At 34.5% G+C, this 23,317-nt stretch overlaps 1 protein-coding gene across 11 annotated transcripts in view; it reads right to left on the bottom strand.

The window, feature by feature from the left end:
- The window catches only part of LOC136027600 (mitogen-activated protein kinase-binding protein 1-like), a 215,511-nt gene that overhangs the window by 158,134 nt on the left and 34,060 nt on the right, over window positions 1–23,317 (bottom strand). For all 11 annotated transcript variants that reach the window (XM_065705011.1, XM_065705005.1, XM_065705009.1 and 8 more), the window contains 2 exons: window positions 21,041–21,132; window positions 9,719–9,932 (listed from right to left, as the gene is read on the bottom strand). In XM_065705011.1, coding sequence (XP_065561083.1) covers window positions 9,719–9,932; window positions 21,041–21,132 — 306 coding nt within the window. The remainder of the gene's footprint in view (window positions 1–9,718; window positions 9,933–21,040; window positions 21,133–23,317) is intronic.

The raw sequence follows: 23,317 nt of genomic DNA, 5'->3' as shown, positions 1-23,317 counted from the left end.
GTTGCTTCTTACTTTCAGTTGAAAAAAACTTGTTTTTTCTTTAATCAGATAAAAGGTTCGGAGATATACAGATACAGTATGAGCGAAAAGATACTTAGGAAATAGTTACTACTAATATGAACTTACAAACCAAGTTATCGTCATTTGAATTATCCACTTTTGCAGCTCAAGAGTGACGTTAAAAGCAAAGAAGAACAACGAACAACGTTGTTCAAAGAACAACGAGGAACAAAAAAACAACGAATAATTCGTAAAGCTTGACAATTTTTATCAATATGTGTATGCATTTTCTGCTGTGCCAAAGACAGTTGAAATGAAAAATAATTGCTTGAATTGGTCAAGTGGAAAATTGTACCACCGTATATACAAGGTCGTATCCAGAGAGGGGGGGGGGTACCAGGTGTGAACCCTTCTCCCCAAATTTTTTTCCGACCCGTAAAGACGTAACAAAAATGCATATAAAGAAAGTGATACGTTTTTTAATGTTTTTTGTAACCTCCCCACCCCCCACCTAGAACATGATCCTGGATAGGCCATTACATATAACTCTTAAAAAATAAGGAAAAATAATGAATTAAAACTTTAATGACAAAGAACTCCAACTGAAGATATGAAGTTTTCTGGTAGTAATCAGTGCCAGACAAATAAAAAGAAACGTGGGTAAAAATTATCCAAAAATATGCTAAAGCATACAGAGCTTATCATCTTAACAAGGTATGGCTTCTTTGGAGGCGTAATTGTTTTTGGAAATCAAAAAATTGTAAAGATTTGAGTTTTTAACCACAAAAAACCGATATCAAATTGAACGTATTGGATCTGCTCATGAATTTTCAGTTCAGTCGGGCCACATTGACGAAAATGTGGTACTGTTCTAAAAATTTCATGGTCTTGAAGAAACAAAAAAAAAAATCTAGGGAATTCAAATTTGAAAAAGTTTTCCAATTTAAATAGAACAAAACATGGGTCCAGGCGGCAAAAAATATTAATATTTTGAAGTCCTTGGTACTTCTAACGAAATAAATATACATACAAAAATGGTATATGCTTTAAGTGAACGTTATTAAGCCTGCTGGACGGTATATATATATATATATATATATATATATATATATATATATATATATATATATATATATATATATATATATATATATATATATATATATATATATATATATATATATATATATATATATATATATATATATATATATATATATATATATATATATATATATATATATATATATATATATATATATATATATATATATAAATATATATATATATAATATTATATATATATATATATATATAAATATATATATATATATATATATATATATATATATATATATATATATATATATATATATATATATATATATATATATATATATATATATATATATATATATATATATATATATATATATATATATATATATATATATATATATATATATATATATATATATATATATATATATATATTATATATATATATATATATATATATATATATATATATATAACTATATAGATATATATATATATATATATATATATATATATATATATATATATATATATATATATATATATATATATATATATATATATATATATATATATATATATATATATATATATATATATATATATATATATATATATATATATATATATATATATATATATATATATATATATATATATATATATATATATATATATATATATATATATATATATATATATATATATATATATATATATATATATATATATATATATATATATATATATATATATATATATATATATATATGTATATATTATATATATATATATATATATATATATATATATATATATATATATATATATATATAAATATAAAGAAGAAAATACGTATGGTACACCCTTAGTGACCATCGGATAAAGAAGTTTCCCCCCGCCCCCAACAAAATTTGGTATCGTTTTCCCCCTTCCTAACAAAACTATATCTGTGAGTTCCTGGCTTCATTTACTGGCCATGAGACGTGATTGGGAATATTTACCAAAACTGTAACCTTAGAGATACACAATTATGTGGAGAAAAATTATCCCTCCCTATTAATCGAATTCCTTATTCATATGAATGCGAAAAAAGGTCCAATATCGATTTTTTCTACTTTTATCTAAAAAAGCGTCATCAAAACAAGTATAACACCGGACTCGAACTCAGGATCTCGAGATCTAATGGTCAAAATCTAAGCCAGTCCCGCTTAATATTTGTTTTATACTTTATGCATTAGTGTACACAAATAAGCCGGTTCCCATATGGGTTACCAACTCTAGCGTTACCAACACTATCAACTGTGTGCATGGGTGATATTTCTTGGCCTTTAACATGCTTTTTACGTAAATGCGGCACTGCTGCCAGTGATTTTTTTAAATTAAATCTTATCCTGAACTGGAGTTGGGCAATAATTCGAATAAACGATATATCGATATTTTTATTTTCGATATTCGATAATTTATATATCGTTTTCGATATTTCTGATCCTTTTTTTTGCTCTTATTAACTTTAGGTTTTGCCAAAATTCAATAGCAAAAAATGTACTTAAAGAGTATTTTGTGCAATGCTTTCCAAATTTTGAATAAAATTCAAAAAAAAAACTTCCATCACATGAATGAATATTACAAAAACCCTGACTTAGAATTACTCAGACTCAGGAAGGAAAATAAGATACTGGCTATTTTTGGCCATTCAAAATTAGTCGCAAGTTAATAGTTTCTCCTGAGAGTTGGTTCTGCCATTAAGCGATTAAATGATATTTTTTTTTCACTGAAAGTACGGAGCAACATTAAAACTCAAAAGAACAGAAATTATTCCGTGCATGGGTGGGATAACCTCTTCTCAATACCTCGCTCTAAACACCAAAATTTGTTCTTGCATTTAAAAAATCTCTTTACTCTAATTAAACGGCTCCATTTTGATTCTTAAATAATTGGGATGGAGAGATAGAATTAGCGAATAAACCAGGTATTGAGGAGAGGGACCCACTCCTCATACACGAGACAATTTTGGTTAGTTTTAACTTTGAATATTGCTCCTAACCTGTAGTTGAAAAAAAAGTTTTCATATAATTGTTTTTCATATCATGCCAGAAATCCTCCGTGAAAATATTTCCCGGAAATCCCCCTCTCTCAATGTCTCAATGCAAAGTTTCTCCTGCAAAAAATTCGATAGAGAATCTCTCCCGTAAAAAATACCCCTCTCCCAAACACAAAAATACCCCAGACACTTTCAACTCCTTTGAAAATTTTCGATGGGCAATTTCCCTACGTATCTCCACATGTAAAATTAAATTGGCAAAGAGAAAGTAAGTCAAATAAAAAGAATTTAGCATAAGAATTCTGGTAAATTCCCCCGTGTATGATTTTCCCTTGGAAGTTCATCCCGGAAACTTCCCTTCTCATGGATAAATCTCCTCTTGAAAAATCACCACTGCCGAAAATTCCCCCCATAGAAAATTTACCTTCCCAAAAAATGTGTGTTTATCTCCCAAAAACAAATACTAAATGTAGACACTAGACATATTTCATAACTTACAACCTTTTCCCCCGGGAATGGCAGGGCCAATGTAATCCTCAAAGGCATAATTACTTGACTTTTCAACTATGCTGATCAATATGGCCGTCTCAAGATTTTGATCGGATGACTTTGGGAAAAAAGGGGTATGTGAGGGGGATTTAGCTGCCCCAAATCGTTTTGGTCAAAAAATAGGGAACGATAACTGCGATTTCCGTTTGAGCAAGCCCTCTCCCGATCTTATATGGCCATTGGTTCGATACAATCACCCTCACAAAAAAAAACACATATACGTGATCTTTTTTCTGGCAAAAATTATGAAACTTCACATTTTTTTTTTCAATGGAAGTTAGAAATCCTTACAGTAAGATTCTCTGATATGCCGCCGCATCTCATGGTGCGATTTTTATTAAGATTCTGTGGCTTTTTAGAGAAATTATCGCCCTTTGTCAAAAGTTATATAAATTTTCTCGAACTTCCATAGTTTCTGATGTGTAAACGAGACTTGATGAATATTATATATCTGGAGTCGGTGTAAAAGCCAATTCACTTGATGTACCTATTGTTATAAAAAATTCTATGATTTAGAGTTTCGGTTGTTATTTGGCCGACCTGCTCCTTACTTACAGTTTGTTGCCAGTTGCCAGGAACTATATGATTAATTGATCAGGCTTTTTATTGATCAATGAACTGATCAATTTACATAGGTATCTCTGAGACCCATATTACAAGACTTCCGTGACTTGAGTGGATCAGTTTTTCTTGAAACTAAAGACTCCCTACTAAAAGTCTGGAAAGCCGTGACAGATGCAACTGCTGACGAAGCTTGGCTTGCATTGACTTCTGAAACTTCGTCATGTAATCCCCACAAACTGGCTCGATTCTAGAGCGGCTGAATCGCAGGGTCTGTCATGGCACTTACATCTGTTGGTACAGATTCCAGAAAGGTCAAATCCATGTCTCTTTCTATTTTACTATTAGCTTGGAGAAGATCGTCAGGGGTAATATATAATTTCTTCAAACGCAAACTGAAGTATGTGGAAATCATAACGAGTGTGGTCTGAATATGGACTATAAGCCGAGAAGGTATTTTATCTAACCAAGCCTTTCGGAGGTTCTCAGTAACATTTGAGAGTCCTCATTAAACTTAGTTGGCAAACAGGCTATGCCCACTTCTAGATACAGCTGTGCATGCTGTGTATCAGCATAGATGGTTCAGTGGATTGAATACGTTAGTCTTCTTCTCGAACGTTTACGAAATAATTTTCTCTGTTGTATCTTTTCTGTTGGATGTTCACCGGTAGATACAAAAAAAGCCCGAAATAATATCATTTTCGATATCGACATTTATGTTTCGATATTTGATGCGATACATCGATATTCAATTCGCCCAACACTATCCTGAACTATCCCTTTGGACATTGAATAAATATAAAAATTCCCAGCAGATAATTTAACATTGTTTTCAGACTAACCACTCAGGGCTACTTTCAGAACCAGTTTCAGAGGAAAAACGTAAACGTTGAATCAGAAACTTCACTATTAACGTTAAACTCTATGGATCTGATTCTCTTTCAGCTTTTTCAGCTCTTTGAGGAGAATCTTGAATGGAAAATTATCATTTGGTCAGTGGCAGATCTTGGGTGGGGCGGGACACTTCTTTTGCCCTGGGTTCAGTCTGTTGAGCTCTTGCTAACGATTCTGTCACGCAAATTTTGGTTCAACGATGTTCATTCACACGGCAAAATCATCCACTTTGTATTCGAGAAAACTGAGTGACATTAACCTTTTAGCTATTGAAATCACTTTACCGCGAGACCCAAAGATATAAATCACTACCTTTACCAATAGACAGAGGTGTCAATAGCCTAGTGATGACTGGCAACCCTTGACTGTTAGTAAAGATCCGAAGCATAGGTTTATATTCTAAATTTTTCCGGAAGACTAATTCAAGACAAAGGTCTTAACCCTTAGGGTCACAAGCTTAAGCTGGCTGTGAATTTAAATTAGTGAATAAACTGCCATTCCAAAACCAGAAGAGAGGAGCCAAAGGGCCTCTAGCCCGAGAAAGTACAAGGAGGGGGCTTGGAGCCCGAGCCCCAGAAACCATTTTTTTAAGTTTCCAGGAACTTTTTATTCAAATTATAAATTAAGTTTTTTACTATTCCCCTTCTTACCTTCGAAAAATATACTTATTATTGGATCCCCGTGAAAAAAAAATCCTGCATAAGCCTACGTACTTATTATTGGCCCAGACCCTGGAAATTTCCTGGAAACGACTTACAATTCCTTGCTATAAATTTACATGGCTGAATTATAAATGGCTGAATTTTCTGATGTTTGCTGATGTGCTTGATCATGAATAATCAGGGTTAGGCTACTACCAGGTCAAATATAAAATCTCTAAAATATTAATAAAACCTAACGAAACATTTAGTAAATTCAATATTAAATTAAAAATTTAATAAATTAATGAAATCAAACATTTGAATTCAATAAATTAATCGAAGTGAATTAACACTTAATACAATTTTCAATGTAACTGGCGCAATAAGACCATGATCAATAGAATGTGCTTTAGAAAATTTCATAGTAGGCCGGAACCTGGTATGGTGCCAGGTTCTGACTTCTTGTCTAGTTTTGATAAAGATCGATTATTACCAACTATTTTTCTTTCTTTTTTTTGCCAAAATACAATATTAGGCTAGCCTAAAAAACTCATAGACAAAACCACCCTTCCATGAAATTGTAAAAATGTAATTGGATTCAACACAACTTGTTTTAACTCACAGATTTTGGCACAACTCAACATGTTGTCACCCAACACGACGACAAAGCAAGGTCATAGATAAAAACCTAACCTGATCTTTCAGTTAGCTGTAAACGCTCTTTCAGGGACATAAAGGTGAATACTACCCCTCAGAGATTCAAAACTGGCCATTTTCTTCACGAGAGCAGAAATTTATATTGCGAGGCTGGATTTATTGGGGGGGGGGAACTAAAAAAAAATTAAAATTGATAGAAATCATATGAATCTTTAGAAACAGCTTGGTGTTATTAAAATTTAAAAAATATTATTTTCTTACAGTATTAACCGTGCAATTTTTCCTTCTTCCTTTTTTATGGGCGTTGTAAAACATTTTCAACCATCCATGAATAGATGTATATAACAACATAATTAGTCATGCTCAAAAAATGAAACTCATTGGCAAACAATTATCTTACAGTCTTTGCATTGCATGTCTTAAATATCAAAAGGTTTAAATAAACCTTAAAATACTAAAAAAAAACTCTTATTTCGAAAAAAAAATTATAAAGAATAACTACGCCAATCAATAGTGACCAGGCACACGCGCAGGGGGGATACCAGATACTCTGCATCTTCGACGAGGAATTATATCTCAAGACTGGTATCAAATATTTCTAAATAAACCTTAACATTCTAAAAAAAGAACTCTTATTTCGAAAAAAAATTATAAAGAGTAAGTACGTCAATTAATAGTGACCAGGCACACGCGCAGGGGGGATACCGGATACTCTGCATCTTCGACGAGGAATTATATCTCGAGACTGGTATCAAATATTTCGAAATAAACCTTAACATACTAAAAAAACTATAAAAAAAAACTCATACTAAAAAAAATATAAAGAATAAGTACGTCAATTACCAGTGACCAGGCACAAGTGCAGGGGGGATACTGGATATTCTGTATCTTCTATGAGGAATCGTACCTCAAGATTGGTATCGAATACTTCTAAATAAACCTTATCATACTAATAAAACTCTTATTTCCCAAAAAGAAAAGATAAGTACGTCAATTACTAGTGACCCGGCACACATGCAGGGGGGAGCATTGGGGCCTATCCCCCTGAACAAAATCCTAAATTTTCTAGTTTCGTGGCATTGTTCAATTTTTTTACTGTTGTCCCCCCACTGGAAATAAATACAGCACGTGTCTGTTAGTGGCTTAAACTCGTTCACACGTGTAGTACAACAAAAACACGAATAGCCAAATTAAAATAGTATTTTTTTTTTAAAGAATACTGCTCGTTAAGACAAACTGCAAAACAAAAGTGCACTTTATGTATAATTTTACTCGCTGCGGCTAGTTTTATGTTAAGTAGATAAGTTCCCTTTCAAATGCATTAGTGCAGGTGCGCTGATGTAAAACTCAGATTAGAATCCAATTTCATGGCTGAAAAGGTTGGAAAATTACCAAGAGAAAATTTAAATAAACAAAAAACGATACTATCATTGGTATCTCATTGAATATCGTCAAAATATCCGTTCTACCTGACTTTGCGGATTTATCAACTTCCAAGCTTCCGTATTCAATGAAAGTGTTTTTTCATGGTTTATAGCACAATAATAAACCAAGGAGAACCTATTCTAAGGCAGATTTCTGACGGAGAACGGTCAACTTTATCACGCAAAAGTGGTCTTTTTGTGAAGCCTGGCTCACAAAAAGACCCACTGCCGTGTCCAGGATTTTGTTGGGGGGGGAAGAATGTAAAAGAATGTAAAAGATGCATCAAGCATTTGTTTATATGCACTCTTATACATTTTTACGAGTCGGACAAAATTTCGGGACAGGGAGGGTCAAACCCCGTACCGCCTGGCCTTGCTGGTATGCCTAATGGAAAATGAATTTCTCTGAAGTCTACCAAAAAAAATCCAACTAAGTTCACACTTTATTTTATATTGGTATTTCGGAATCGTATATAAGTAAGGGGTCACATTCCGCCATTCGTATATCTAGGAGCGCCGCATATGTGAAAAGTTCAGTCACGCGTGGTACAGTCCAATATTCACTTACATGATAGGCTTTGATTTTTTTTTTTTTTTCAACGGGTAGCCATATTCGACTCCGAGTCAAAACCACACTTTACAACACCCAGTGCTACAAAAGAAAGAAAAACTGATGATCATCTTCGGAGTAAGCTTGACATCCAGTTTTGAACTGAGATTTTAGTATATCCTACAACTACCCTCGTTTATAATAATAGCAAATCGAAAAGCGACTCACGGCTAAAATCGCAGAACTTTTTGCCTTAAAATATTAGAAAACACAAAGTAAGCAAAAATCCACACCCCCAAACAATTAATTCTTCAATTAATTAAAAAAAAGATTATTAGTAATAAAGTACATCGATGAAACTGGATGCTAAGGTAAAAAACAAGAAAAAAATAGAAAAGAAGAAATACAAGAAGGAACAATTACAAGGGCGTTGGCAGAATAGGCGCAAAAGAAAAATAATCTATGCGAGAACGCGATTCAACATTGAAAAAAATAAAATAAAATTAGAAAATAAAAGCTAAACAAATAAATATAACAATAAGAACTGAATAATTATGAACATAAATAAAAATAAGGTCTAAATAAGAAAATGAAGCTAAATTTAAAAAAAATAAGATAACTGTTCGTTAGATGTTGGGAAAAAAGAGATGGTTTTTATCTTCGAAAATAGCTTTCTAACTCATTTTCCAACTTAAGCCACCTCCATTCGGAGAAGGGTTGGAATGGGAGGGGGTCATATCACAAAAAAAATTACCCCCCCCCCCCGCGTTTAGAAAAAATACCATTTTGATAGCTTCATTATTACGTCGGCAATAACAAAACATCCGTTCCCCTTTAGGTTTGAAAAATACCTTTTTTTTGGCCAATTACCGTATACCCACTGTGGAAAAAGTGCGGTAGCATAGTAGCAGTGCTACTTGGCAATTTTCATGACCTAGTGAAATTTGTTGGTAGATTTTGAAATTTTTTAAATTCTGCTACTGGCAGCGAAGATATGATGGACACTGTATATGTGTTCGAAATATCCAGTTAAAATTTTTTTTAGTTGTTTCACTGTCAACTAATAGGTTTCCTCCCTATTTTGAACTGTTATATTTTCGTACTGGCAGCTTTGGAACTTTTTCCATACCTTTTGCATACCATATTAAATAAAACCTTGTCCCACCCCCTGTCAGAAGAAGGGGTCCTTAAGATTAATCTCATGGGAGAAATGTTTTTCCCATCCTATGACCTGACCATGTTGATTTGTATTTATAGTATATAAGCCAAAACATATCCTACAGCCGACACAGGCTAAAAATAAGTATTTTTGTCAATACCTAGGTATATCAAAACATACCACACAATTGACACCATATTTGTGGCCTAAAAATTCTGCCACTTGGATCTTTTCTGCCACATCCCATATCCTCAAAGCAGGCTGATGGCCACATTCCCCAGTTGCCAGGAATTTACCATCGGGTGAGAAAGCTACAGCTGTGATAGTTTTCCTACATCCATTGATGATATGAGACTGTTTGTTCTTCCGAGGATTGAATAAAACAAGTGTACATCTGAAAAAAAGAGAGCTAATGAGCAATTAAAAACATGAGAAGAAGATTAAATCAGATATCAACACTTTACAACAAGCTTCATATTCCTAAAATGTTAACGTAAAACAATATAGCTTCTGAGCCCGGGATGGGGCTTAGGGTCTACTAAGCCCTCCTCAAAGTTCTAAATTTCCTTGGATTTCTGCAGACTTCTTATCGAACAAGCCCCCAGAAAAAAATTCTTGGGTATGTGCCTGCTCTGAGCAAAGACTGAATAATTAGACGTGATACTGCTGCCATGCCTCGTAATTAAAAATATTGGACACCGATTAGGGCTTATTTAGTACAAATCATCGTGAAAGACCATTAATACCCTTATAAACGAGTCTTCTATTTTCTGTATACTACTTAAGAATTTTTGGCTCCCAATCCTTTTATTGCGTCGGTTTTGCGTTTTCAGTAAAATACTAGCTTCTTTTTCAGAATTCTAAAAATATAGGGTAATACCACGAGCCGGTTTATTCAAAGTTTTTCAAAGACTTGTCATAAAAATTGTGACCCAATAATTTATGTTCGTTTTAAGTTTCAAATTCGCTCTGAAGTTCCGTTAGAAAACTTATTTTCATTTAAATTAATCGTTCACCAAAACATGTATGGAATAAAAAAAAATATCGATACATATCGATATGTGTGAAGTCAAAACCAGAGACCAATCCATGTAATCCTTAACGGCAGGGGGGAAACTATCATTGTGAAAACTGCGCATGATTACACATTTCAACGCTCATACGATGTCCCAGTGCCCAACTACCGCTGAAGAAAAAAAAACAACAAAATGTTCCAAGCTCATTTTTGAAATTTCCAAAAGCGTGTTTCAACACATTTTGTATTTAATTATACCTTTTACTGCGAGGACAAACATAAATAGTGTTTATCATTATCTTTCATTATTTATCATTGTTCCTGAATAAGTTTTGAGCTAGAGTGAAAACAGTGTTTCCACTAAAAAAAAATTTCCAAGACTCGTTTTTTATATTTACTTACTAAGGGGACTAGGACGGGGGTGGCATTCTGGGGGTGGTTTTAAGCGCCCAGTTAAGGATTTTTAGCCATGAAGATTGCAGTAGCAATCTCCAAAGTCGCATTTTTGTTCAGCATAAACATGTAAGCGTCAGCTTTCAAATAAGCTCCAAGAAAGCTATCTATGATTTTTCAACGCCCAACTATTGCTGGAGAAATAAAAAGAACAAAAAAAAACACCATTTCGCTAGGCTTATAACTCCAACAGTGGCATCAAGAATTGTCATTTTTGGTGCCATATCACACTACGATGGGGTAATCAAGATGAATCAGCAAAAAGGAAGATCAAAAGCTGTGAACTGAGGCATTAAAATCTCTATGATGTTTCAATAGCCTACTGGTTCTGCTAATCAACAGACAATTTATAAAACTTATTAAGGGGGTTGGAAGGGGGTACAAATGAGCGGGTTTGTTAACTTTAGGTTACAGGTTTTTGACCACAGGGATTATAATAGTACCCCTTCACGCTTTCCGGCATTTCCAGTCCAGAAATGGTGCCAAAACTTGCTATTATTGGTGCCACATACCATTTTATGCTTTGATCAGGTCGAATTTACAAAAAGCACATAAATATAAAAATTAGCATTCAAATGAGCCATTAAAAAGCTTACTATTATGTTTTACAGCCCCAGCAACAGGGAAGAAAAAAGGAGACATCTGTTCTTCACGAGCAAAAAAGTCATTTTCCTTGTTGTTCAAGGTGGATGACTGTAATTATTCTGAGCAGTGTTTTCACCCATGGTGATTCCAGTGGTATGACTTTTATTTCGATCCGACGCTGTTTTTGAGGGATCCACGCTGTTTTCAGAGATCCTCAAAAATCTGTTTCGCAATAAGCTGAACCTACATTAAACTGTTATTCTTTCTCACAAGACAGTTATTTTCCAAATGCATTCTTGATCCGACGCCGTTTTTGAGGGGTTTTGGGTTCTTTCTCAAAATTCAATTTTTTTTTTTTTTTACAATAAAATGAACCAGCTTTAAATGGTAATTCTTTCTCACTAGACAATATTTTTTCAAAACTCATTTCTATCTTCTAGTTACTATGGACCATGATTCGCTCTTTACTAGACTACACTTATCGCTGCAACTAAGAAACCCCAAAAACTTCATTTTCTTTTCATTTGAAATTCAAGTAAAAAAAAACTCAGGCTCAAACAGCTCAAATTGCCGACTTTAAAAAATTCAAATTTTTAAATTAGCTTTTCAAACGAGACCAGAAAACGAACCTAACTCAACTTTATTTTTACTTTCTCTCGTGCCACGATGGTCCTTGTTGACCGACAATCCTTGTGGACCTTGTGGCAGCGATGGTCCATGGTTGAATCTGCGAATTAGAAGTACAAGAGGAGGCAGGAATAAAAGAAAAATTTACAAACTATAATTTTTTTTGAAAAGATGAGGGTTTTATAGCTTTTGTTGCATTTCGATTGAACATATTATGTACCAGCTCCAACAGGGTTGCGATTAATCTAAAGGAGTCAAGGTATTCACCCCCCTCCCGCGGCAGGTTGGCCTCCAATCACTTCCGACCCATAAAAAGGACTAGAACTCTCAATTCTGATCTAATGAGCATCCTCCAAAGCTTCTACAACCATTAGGCGGAGGCGGGGATGACGAAGGGACAGTCCCACTCCTATAAAAGATAAATTCTGCTCATTTTGGGGTTTAATGTTACTTTTTACTTTCATAATAATAGCTTAGACCAGAAATATTCCCATAAATCAAGAGGGATTGAACATCAATTTCACATTTTTGATGGGTTTTTGAGTTTTTTTGTACCTGGGGGGGGAGAGGAAATGCCAGCTTCCTCATCATGCTTACTAAATTCGGCTTTTAAAACGGAGCCGAGGCTACCTGTAGAAAAACGTTTATCTACCAAACTTTACAGATCATTAACAGCCTTAGCCAAATTTAAAAAATCGAAGACAAATGGAAGCATTGGTTTCTTATCCTCTATATCATTACCCTGTGCACCTGAGAAAAAGAGCGGAAATTAATGGCTAAGTTACAACAGGTTCTCTTAGTAAGGGTTTAAGTTTCAAACACTATCCTACTATAGCAAACTGCATCTGCCACAATGCCATATTGCCAGCAAAGGGGATAGCAGCTGGTAATTCTACCATTTTCTCCCTTATTTTTGTGACGGTGCCTATAATACACAAAGAGGTATCGACAATCAGTCATAAAGTCGAACGATTTTAATGCTCCAGAATTCCGTGTCAAACCAGCAATGAATGTCAATAAATCGACATCTATTTTATAAATGATTAATTTATAATTAATAATAATTTATTTATGATTAACATCTCTATTTTATATTTAATAAATCAATACCTATTTTATGCAAGGAGAAAAAGAGCTTGTTTATGAGAAAAGGTCTGATACAATTTATTCTTCTTTTTATCAGCTTAATATTTCACAAAAAAAGAAAACAATCAGGTTTTAAGTTCCTTTTATTGGCTAAAAATTGTAATATAAAATTAAATTTTAATTTAAATTTACGTTGAATTTTTGATTCTATATTTGAGTTTTTGATTATATATTTATTTATTTTTAATTGTATTATTGGCTAATTAATTGGAATATAAAAGTGAATATATATATATATATATATATATATATATATATATATATATATATATATATATACATATATATATATATATATATATATATATATATATATATATATATATATATATATATATATATATATTGCCTGAAATCTAAATATAAAATTAAAATTTATTTTTCTATTTATTTTCAAGAGGCTAAAATAATGCCACTAAAACAAAGGTTAGAAATGAGTTACTGGACATTCATGATTTTTGAAAAAGGGGAAGTACCTAACGATTTTATGAAAACCTTAATTAAATCACTGTATAAGAAAGGTGATAAGAGTGAGTGTCGTAATTATCGAGGCATTAGTCTGGTCTCTGTAGGTAGCAAATTTCTTAGCAATATGATACTTTTTAGACTGAGAGATCCTACAGACAAATTTTTAAGAGAAGAACAGTGCGGTTTTAGAAAAGGTAGAGGATGTGTCAACCAAATTTTCACTCTCCGGTTCACAATTGAGAAGTGCCTTAGCTGTCAAACGCCTTTGGTCCTCAATCTTATAGATTATGAGCAAGCGTTCGATTCTGTTGATAAAAGAGCTATAGGAAAGGTTTTATCCTTGTATGGTATGCCAAAAAAATACATTAAAGTGATTAGTGCTATTTGCGAAGATTATACTGCAGCGGTCAATGTAGGATATGATGTTAGCAGCTGATTTTGTATTAAACCAGGAGTTAACCAGGGCTGTTCTCTATCCCACCTTTATATGGATAATTTTGATGGACTTTGTCTTAAGGAGCCCAGGAAACGAATGGGAGACCACAGAATCAAATGGGGAGGAAAAACTCTCCGGGACTTAGGTTATGCTGATGATTTAAGCATCCTAGATGAAAGTGTGAGCAAAATGAATGGACTTTTAGAGGTTTTACAAATTCAAGGTTGCTGGATGAGGTTTGAAAATTAATGTCAAGAAGACTACGTCACTAAGGAAAGGAATAAGTAAAGATGAAAAAGTGACGTTGGGTAACGAAAAGATTGATCAGGTGGACAGCTTCACTTACCTTGGTAGTATTATTAGTAAAGACAGTGGGAGCAGTGAAAATGTTAGAAGTTGAATAGCCAAGGCTCAGATTTTTTTTCACAATTAAACAAGAGCTAAGAGCTCATATTGCACTTGTGACGAGGTCAAGGAGAGCCAAGAGCCGATATGGTATGAGCTCTAGCAAAATTCTAAGAATCAATGGATTGCTTTAAAAGGAAAATCAAAGGCTTAATACCGGTCGGGATTTAAAATAAGAGCTCTGAGTCACGAGCTCCTTCTAAATATTAAAACTCATTAAGATCCGACCGCCCACTCGTATATTAAAAATACCTCATTTTTTTAATTTTTCCTCTCCCTTCAGCCCCCCAGATGGTCGAATCGGGAAAACAACTTTATCAAGTTAATTTGAGCATCTCCCTGACACGCCTACCAATTTTCATCGTCCTAGTGCGTCCAGAAGCACTAAACTCGCCAAAGCACTGAACCTCACTACCTATCTCCCCCAAAGAGAGCAGATCCAGTCCGGTTACGTCAATTACGTATCTACGACATTTATAAGTGTTTTTCAAGATTTCTGGTTTCCCCCTCCAACTCCCCCAATGTCAACAGATCTGGTCGGGATTTGAAAGAAGAGCTCTGAGACATTAGTTCCTTCTAATTATCAGATTTCATAAGGGTCACTCATTATTAAGTTAAAAATGCCTCAATTTTTCTAATTTTTCCAAATTAACAACCCCCAGCTCCCCCAAAGAGAACGGATCCTTAGCAATTATTTCAATCTCGTATCTATAACGTGTGCTTATTATTCCCATCAAGTTTTATCCCGATCTCTCCATTCTAAGAGTTTTCCAAGATATCTGGGCTCCAAGATTTCTGTTCCCCGCCTCCAACCCTCTATGTCCCTGGATCCGATTCGAATTGAAAATGGAGCATCTGAGACATAAGATTCTTCTATATATCAAGTTTCATTAAGATCCGATCACACATTCGTGAGATTCCACTTCCTTTGATGTCACAGGATCTGAAGGGAGTGGAGGACTCTTCAAAAAGATCCGATCACTCCTTCGTAAGTTAAAAATACCTATTTTTTCAGAATTAACCCTCCCCCCCCCACCCAACTCCCCCAAAGAGAGCGGATCCATTCCGGTTATGTCAATCACGTATCTAGGACTTGTGCTTACTTTTCCCACCAAGTTTCATCCCGATCCCTCCACTCTAAGCGTTTTCCAAGATTTTAGGTTCCCCCCTCAATTACCCCCAATGTCACCAGATCAAGTTGGGATTTAAAATAAGAACTCTGAGACACAATATCTATCCAAACTTCAAATTTCATTAAGATCTGACACTCCTTCGTAAGTTAAAAATGACTCATTTTTTCTAATTTTTCAGAATTAACCCCCCCCCCCCCAACTCCCCCAAAAATAGCAAATCCATTCCGGTTATGTCAATCATGTATCTAAGACGTGATTATTTTTACCACCAAGTTTCATCCCGATCCCTCCACTATAAGCGTTTTCCAAGATTTTAGGTTCCCCCCTCAAACTCCCCCCAATGTCACCGGATCTGGCCGGGATTTAAAATAAGAGCTCTGAGACACGATATCCTTCCAAACATCAAATTTCATTAAGATTCCATCACCTGTTCGTAAGTTAAAAATACTTCATTTTTCTATTTTTCCGAATTAACCGGCCCCTCAATCCCCCCCGGATGGTCAAACCGAGAAAACAACTATTTCTAATTTAATCTGGTCAGGTCCCTGATACGCCTGCCAAATTTCACCGTCCTAGCTTACCTGGAAGTGTCTAAAGTAGCAAAACCGGGACAGACAGTCAGACGGAAAGACAGACCGACAGAATTTGAGATCGCTAATGTCACTTGGTTAATACCAAGTGCCATAAAAAAAATTTGGAAGAATAGGAAGATAGCCTAACTCTGCAAATGAAGATTAGAATATTGGAAGGTACAGTGATGACAGTCGTCAAATATTGGTCTGAAGCATGGGCGCTTCGAAAACTGGATGATTTTACTAGATGGTTTCCAGAGAAATAGCCTACACGGTTGTTCTGGGTACCCGGCTGACTGACCGTATTTCAAACAGTAGGTTGTACGAAAAATGTGGTTCAAAACAGCTTTCTAGGCCTATAATAAAAGAAAGGTTGAGATAGCTGGGGCACTTTCTGCCGATGAAGGATGACAGATTGCCGAAGATTGTCCTTTTCAGCCAACCGTCTAGGGCTAAACAGAAAGCAGGTCATCCTCGTCTAGGATGGGAGTATGTGATAAAGGAGGATTAAAAGAAAATGGGATCTTCCTGGAATGGTGTAAAGAGGAAGGCTTTGAATGGATTGGGATGGAGGAAGAGCGTGCGTAGCTGTGGTGACCTCAGGCGGCTTGGTGTTGCGGTGAGTTGTTAGTATTAGTAGTAGTAAAATTTAAAAATAAACTTAAAAATAAAAAATAGTTTAAAATAATTTGCGTGGTAACAGTGAAGAAAAAAACTAACGAAAAAAGGCGGGGTATTTTACTTCCCTTTCTGGCATAAGCTTAAGGAACAATGTAACTGGCTTGAAAAACTACGTCACAAAAATAAGGCAGTGACATTAAAACGCACTTGTTAACACAGAAGTTTTGGAAAGTCATCTCTCTTTTCACTTACAAAACCAGCAACAGAAATTAACCACTTCAGGTGGTGCTGCTTTTCTTCCCCTTTTTTCTTGTTCTTATGCATACACGAACACGAGGGTACCTTTAACGTCGGACTTAAATACCATGATTTCTATTTTTCCCTCTTTAATTTCCTGCAGTTTTCCACTAATTAATTCCTTTTTATGCAGTTTAACCCCGCATTCGGAATAGCTTTTGCACAATTTCCTATGAATACGACTGTTTTGAAAGTTTCAGTCACGGTCTGACAGTTCTTATTTTCTGAAATCTGCTACGAACCATCCAAAAAACTGACAGCGACATGGTTACTTTGTAATCTATTTGAATTTGTATACAAAAATGAGCAGACATGATAAGAGGCTTGAAACAAAGACATAATATAAAATCTGACCTTCGGCATTAATGTAGTATTTTTCCCAACACAGAAGTAAATAAATATATTCTAGGTTAGATGAAGTAAAAAAAAAAAACTTTCAATGCAAATTTTGGACTGAATCACTGATTCTAGTCACATTAACGTTAGAGATTTTGACTACTGTTCCAACCTAAGACGATCAAAATCAATCGCTTGGTGAAAACGATCATTTCTCGTGATTGTTTCTCTGGTTCACAAAACGAGTGCAATTTCCTTTTGAACTCTGTCAGACAAACCCCATCGTACCTGATTTCAAATCCTGACTCGCAGATTATAACAATCCATGAACCCATTTTGTAATAGCTAACACAAATAATGAACTTTAAAGAAATAACAGAAAGTAAATTTCATACCCTATCTCCAGATGGATCTTATGACTAATGATAGGTAATTACGGATCTGCCTTAATACATGGAGGCACCCTCAGGCCAAACTCTAAACACAAGGGCAATGAGTGCAATTAATGATTATATAGATCATGCAGGTATCCAAAAGTCAATCGGAAACTCAAGACTAGGGTCAGGAACTCAAGACCTGGGGAGAGGGGCTTCAGGCATGCACACAGGAGGCGATGGGGAGGGATTAGGCCTGTGTCCCCATATATGAATCCTTAGGATTTTTTCTAAAAGTTCTAATATTTTCCATGTAATTCGCCTAGTTTCAGTACTTTTTCTGTAGGTGCCCTACAAGTTCTGTTGTTCTACTTAGAATTCAAGAAGCGCCAAAATCTGGTCAACTAGCAGGGTCCGGGTTGAAACTTTTTACGGGATATATGATCCCTTAAATTTTTTTTTTACGAATTCAAAATGTTATCAAACAGTTTGTGGTAACATACTGCAAGTTAGGATCGACTCGGCCCAATACTAACCAAATCTCCAAAAAACGAATTTTCTCGTTTATTGGTACATCAAAAGATTTGTATTTTTATGTTGATTCCAACTATATAAAATTCATCAAGAAATAAAGTTAGTTGGCGTCGATGAGAATATTTTGCAAAACTTAAGGGCCTCTCTGATTAATATTGACTTATTGACAACACTTATGGTATTTGTGAACTAATAAACTGATATTAAACTGTTTTACGATTTTTTCTAACAGTTATTTTATTATTTTATTTTTACTATTTATTTTGTTTTTATTACTATTTTATTAAGTCTTTTTAACTTATAAAATAAAGCTAGTTGGCGTCGATAAGATTATTCCGCAAAACTTATGGCCTCTCTGATTAGTATTGACTTCAAGGTTTTTCGGGAGGATAATGGTACAATGGTACAAAGGATAATGGTACAAGGTTTTTCGGGAGGATCAATTAGAGACAACTATAAGCCTAAATAAAAAACACCAACTGACAGGGAAGAAATATAGCGTAGGGGCATCCACTTTCAACCACCTAATGTACATCTCAGAATACCCAGTGTGCCACAAATTTTTACCACGCTTGGTATAGTTTCCATCACGTTTGGAACACTTCTGCCACGCTTGGCATACGTCACTTGGTTAACGTCATTCCTGTAACAGGTTGTCCCCTCAATATATACCATAATTTGAAAGAAAATAATAAATACACGAAAAAGTATGGGTAACTTCAAAGAGTGGGAACTGGCACTAGTGTCGACAAAAACCATTACTGCCATCTAGTATTTGGCTGGATAGCATTTTTTCAGTGTAATAATAAAAATAACTAGTTTTTTTTTTCTAATGGTGTACTTCTTGCTTCGATCCGACGCCATTTTTAAGGGGTTTTGATTAATTTTTTTAAACTCCATTATATTTGTTTTCAAAAAACATTTTACTAATTAGACTAATTTAGATAATGATTACCATTCCTTAATCAGCTAGAAATGCAAATTTTGTATCACCTGCTAGTTTTTTTTGTTGTTTTTTTGAAGCGCGTTGTTTTTTGTTGTTGTTTTTTTTTGTAACTATGTGCCGCGGTTCGTTCCTTACTACGTTGCAGTTGCTGCTGAAGCCACGATATACACTTGTGCGTTTTGGAGATTCAAAGGACAATAAGCATATACGCAGGACATTTAAAAGAAGATTGCGAGAGAGTTACTTTGAAAAAACATTTTTGTCCTGTGGTAGCGCAGCGGGTTTGACCTTAGCTTGGTAATACGGGACCCAGAGATAAAATCATGCTGCAGCAATGCACTGCAGGGCCGACACAGGGACCTTAGTAGTCAAGAAGCGTCGTTAATCTGATACAATACAATACTTTGAAAAAACACAAAACATTGGGCAAAAATATAGGTAAGTTATAAGAGAACATATGGAAAACCGTATAGATAACTCGAATTATGTGACTAGAGGGGGAGGATACTGGTCTAACTTACAGTTACTTCTTATAAAGTATAGTCTATTTTCTGATCGTTTTTAACTATTTAATATCGCAGAAAACTTGTTCGGTAGAACTATTTATGAACATAGTAAAAGCTTCCAAGTTTAATCAAAGAAACAATTCACTTTTAATTAATAAACAAAAGCGAATACTTTACAATATTTTCCTAATGAACTATTTTCTCTGTAACTTCGGAGGCGATAGAGAATGTCGCTTCGGTTTCGAGTCAGTCACCATTTTTTTTTTTTTTTTTTTTTTTTTAGAAATATAAGATAATGAAGCCAAATTTATTAACAGTTTATTAGTTATACAAACTGATCAAACTATAATTTGGCATATAATTAAAAAAAAATATAAATACACAAAATATAATTATCATTTTAAGATTCTAAGAAGCTAAACGTCAAAAAATTTAGCGAGAATTATCTATATCGAAACGAAGGATGCAGAAAAGCTGTGTCTTATTCGCCCTTTTTACCAAATAAAAGAGTGATAAATAAGGGATCAATAACCTTCGATGTTTATACATACGCAAATAACGTCACGATGGGTTGCTCACTTTCAAAATCGTGTGCTCCCGGCGGTGCACGCTACGCATATCAAAGACATGTCACACGTGGCGGGGAGTTGTACCAAGCATGGCGTAGCGGGATTATGTGATGTGAGCGCCAATCTGAGATGTTTATCAGGAAGTGGAAATAAAATCAATTGAGAACCTAAGTTGTTAAAAAAAAAGAATTCCACAACTCCACACTGTCGTTACTACGTGCCTACAATGAAAAATGTTGTAATAGCACGTAAAACCACCCCCAAATATAGAAATACCATACTATATCTCAAGGAGATTACACTAATCAGAAAATAATTTTACTTAACGAACAACCATGATTGACTTTAAACATGCTTAATATGCAAAGCAGCAATTACTAACTCCTTCCTCTTGAAGGTACTAATGGTATTTAATTACATCTCTTTAGGGCCATATACAAAACAAAATTATAGGTTCTGGCAATTCTATTACAACTTACCCAGCGGGGTATGCAACGAGTCCACTGTTAGGGTCACAAGCAAGAGCTGCGTTACTGTTGACGGTTAAACCAAGAACACGATCGAGTTTTACCTATAAGTGTAAAAAAATAGTTGCATTATTTCATCTTCTTCCTTTGTGACTTTTTAAACTCCAAAATAAACGCAAAATTTTTCTGTGAGTATTTTTAGCGAGCAGTTTTGATAATATACCAATCCACATTTATCACTAATATTTTCCGTTTTCCCTATGATACGGTAGCTATTAATGCTATCCCACGATAATCAGTCAAGGAGGGGCATAGTCCTCCTCTTGCTTTTCATAAACAACAAAAAAGCCTTTCTAACAGACAGCACAATCAGCGGAGTCAATTTTCAAAAATGTAGGGGAAGCCAATATTTTTTTTACAAAATATAGGAGGGAGGATTTTAATGCAAGACACCCAAAAAGAGAGTATTTTTCAAAGAAAATATTCCCCCTTAAAATATAATTTTAGATATATAGGAGGGGGAAATCCCCCCCCAAAAAAAAAAACACAAATGACGTCCCTGATTAAAATGTTTTCGTTGCCAAATTTAAGTTTTAGTGAAATAACATCCACTAAATTATTTACTATTTTAAGAATGAATAAACTAATTGAAGTGCCACTAAATTTTGTTTTCAATCTTTTGTAACAATCAATTTGAATTTTGTTATACTTATATAATGGGGCACTTATTTCCATCAACTTTTCTTGCTCTTAATCTCATTTCTTGGCTACATAAAACTTTCAATTAAACCAATCTATTTAGTTTCCAGTAAATCACAATAAATGACAATTTATATTCCTTTATACTTCGAAAAATTGCATTTTGTGCCAAGATTTTTGTTTGAGCCCGGGGGAGGGGATTGCAATGCTTTTTACACAAAGCATAAAAATTTGCACATGTCTATTTTTGTTACTTTGTCAAGTCATACAAAAATTTCGGCCGGGGGGGGGGTCGAATTCGGTAGATTACGAAGAAAAAGCGTAGGACCGAAGGCCTTCTTTACATATGTACCTCGGGACAAGTATACCTTACAGAGAGGGAGGGTCTAATCCCAAACAGACGAATCACATAAAAATCTAAATAATTTCGGAAGAAACTACCGGAGGAACCCTGAGACTCGGAGGGGAGGAGGTCTATGGCTCCTCCCCTTCTCTCCGTAATGACGTGCCTAATTGTGACCCCAGAACTTAACTTTAGTAAGGATTTATATATATATATATATATATATATATATATATATATATATATATATATATATATATATATATATATATATATATATATATATATATATATATATATATATATATATATATATATATATACTTTGGCAGGTTTTTCTCGTGCCATTTAGGCCGGAACAAAAGAGGAGGCAGAGTAGGATTCGGCCTAGGTCTATTCAAATATTTTTTTTTCATTTTTATTGATGATCTTTGTGTTTTATAGGCTATAAATAATATACTTTCTGTGTCGTTTCCCAGTCAGCCCCCGCCCCAAAAAACCTGCGTACGTGCCGGGTAACATACTCGGTTAGGATATCAAGCCTAAGGCATTAATAATAGTAATATTACGCATTAATCATAGACAGCGCAATAGCGCTGCCTAAGTAAAGAGCGATGTAGGCACAATCTATTGTTTGTTTAGACCAGGGCACTTCGTAAAGAAGGAGTAGTCGTAAGAATTTCGAAAAGGGCTCATTCGATTGGAAATTTGAGGGGCTAGTGCCGTTTTTAATAGTCAAAAGTGGTCGATGGGCAACAATCCGCCCTCCCACGCACACCACTTCCCCGGACAGCCAATAAAAATTTTGACATAGCCATTTTGGTCCAGAAATTATGTTTTTGAGAATGATATCCCCCCACAGCCCTCAGGGCAAGGGTTGTAATTTATACCTTGGGCCATATAAGCTATAATAGGTATATACAAACGGTGATCGTATAAACTTCGGAGGGAGCTCATTGGAATGGTAATCAGAAGTTCTGGTGCGCTTTTTGAGATTTAGAGTGATCAGAGGGTGTATACCCCCCCCCCCACATCTCGTATTTTCCAGAGATAAACCTGACAGAAATTTTGAGATGGCCATTTGTTGTTGTAAAAACTTCGAAAAGAGCTTATTCGATTTGCAATTGAAAGGGCTATTGCCGTTTCATAAGTGATTAGAGGGAAACTAACCCCTCTTCCACGCCCACCATTTCTCCAAGCACATCTAATCAAAATTTTGAGATAGCCATTTTGTTCAACGTAATTTA

Source organism: Artemia franciscana, chromosome 5, assembly GCF_032884065.1.
Source record: "Artemia franciscana chromosome 5, ASM3288406v1, whole genome shotgun sequence".
Lineage (NCBI taxonomy): Eukaryota > Metazoa > Arthropoda > Branchiopoda > Anostraca > Artemiidae > Artemia > Artemia franciscana.
This window is presented reverse-complemented; position numbering and strand designations above follow the sequence as displayed.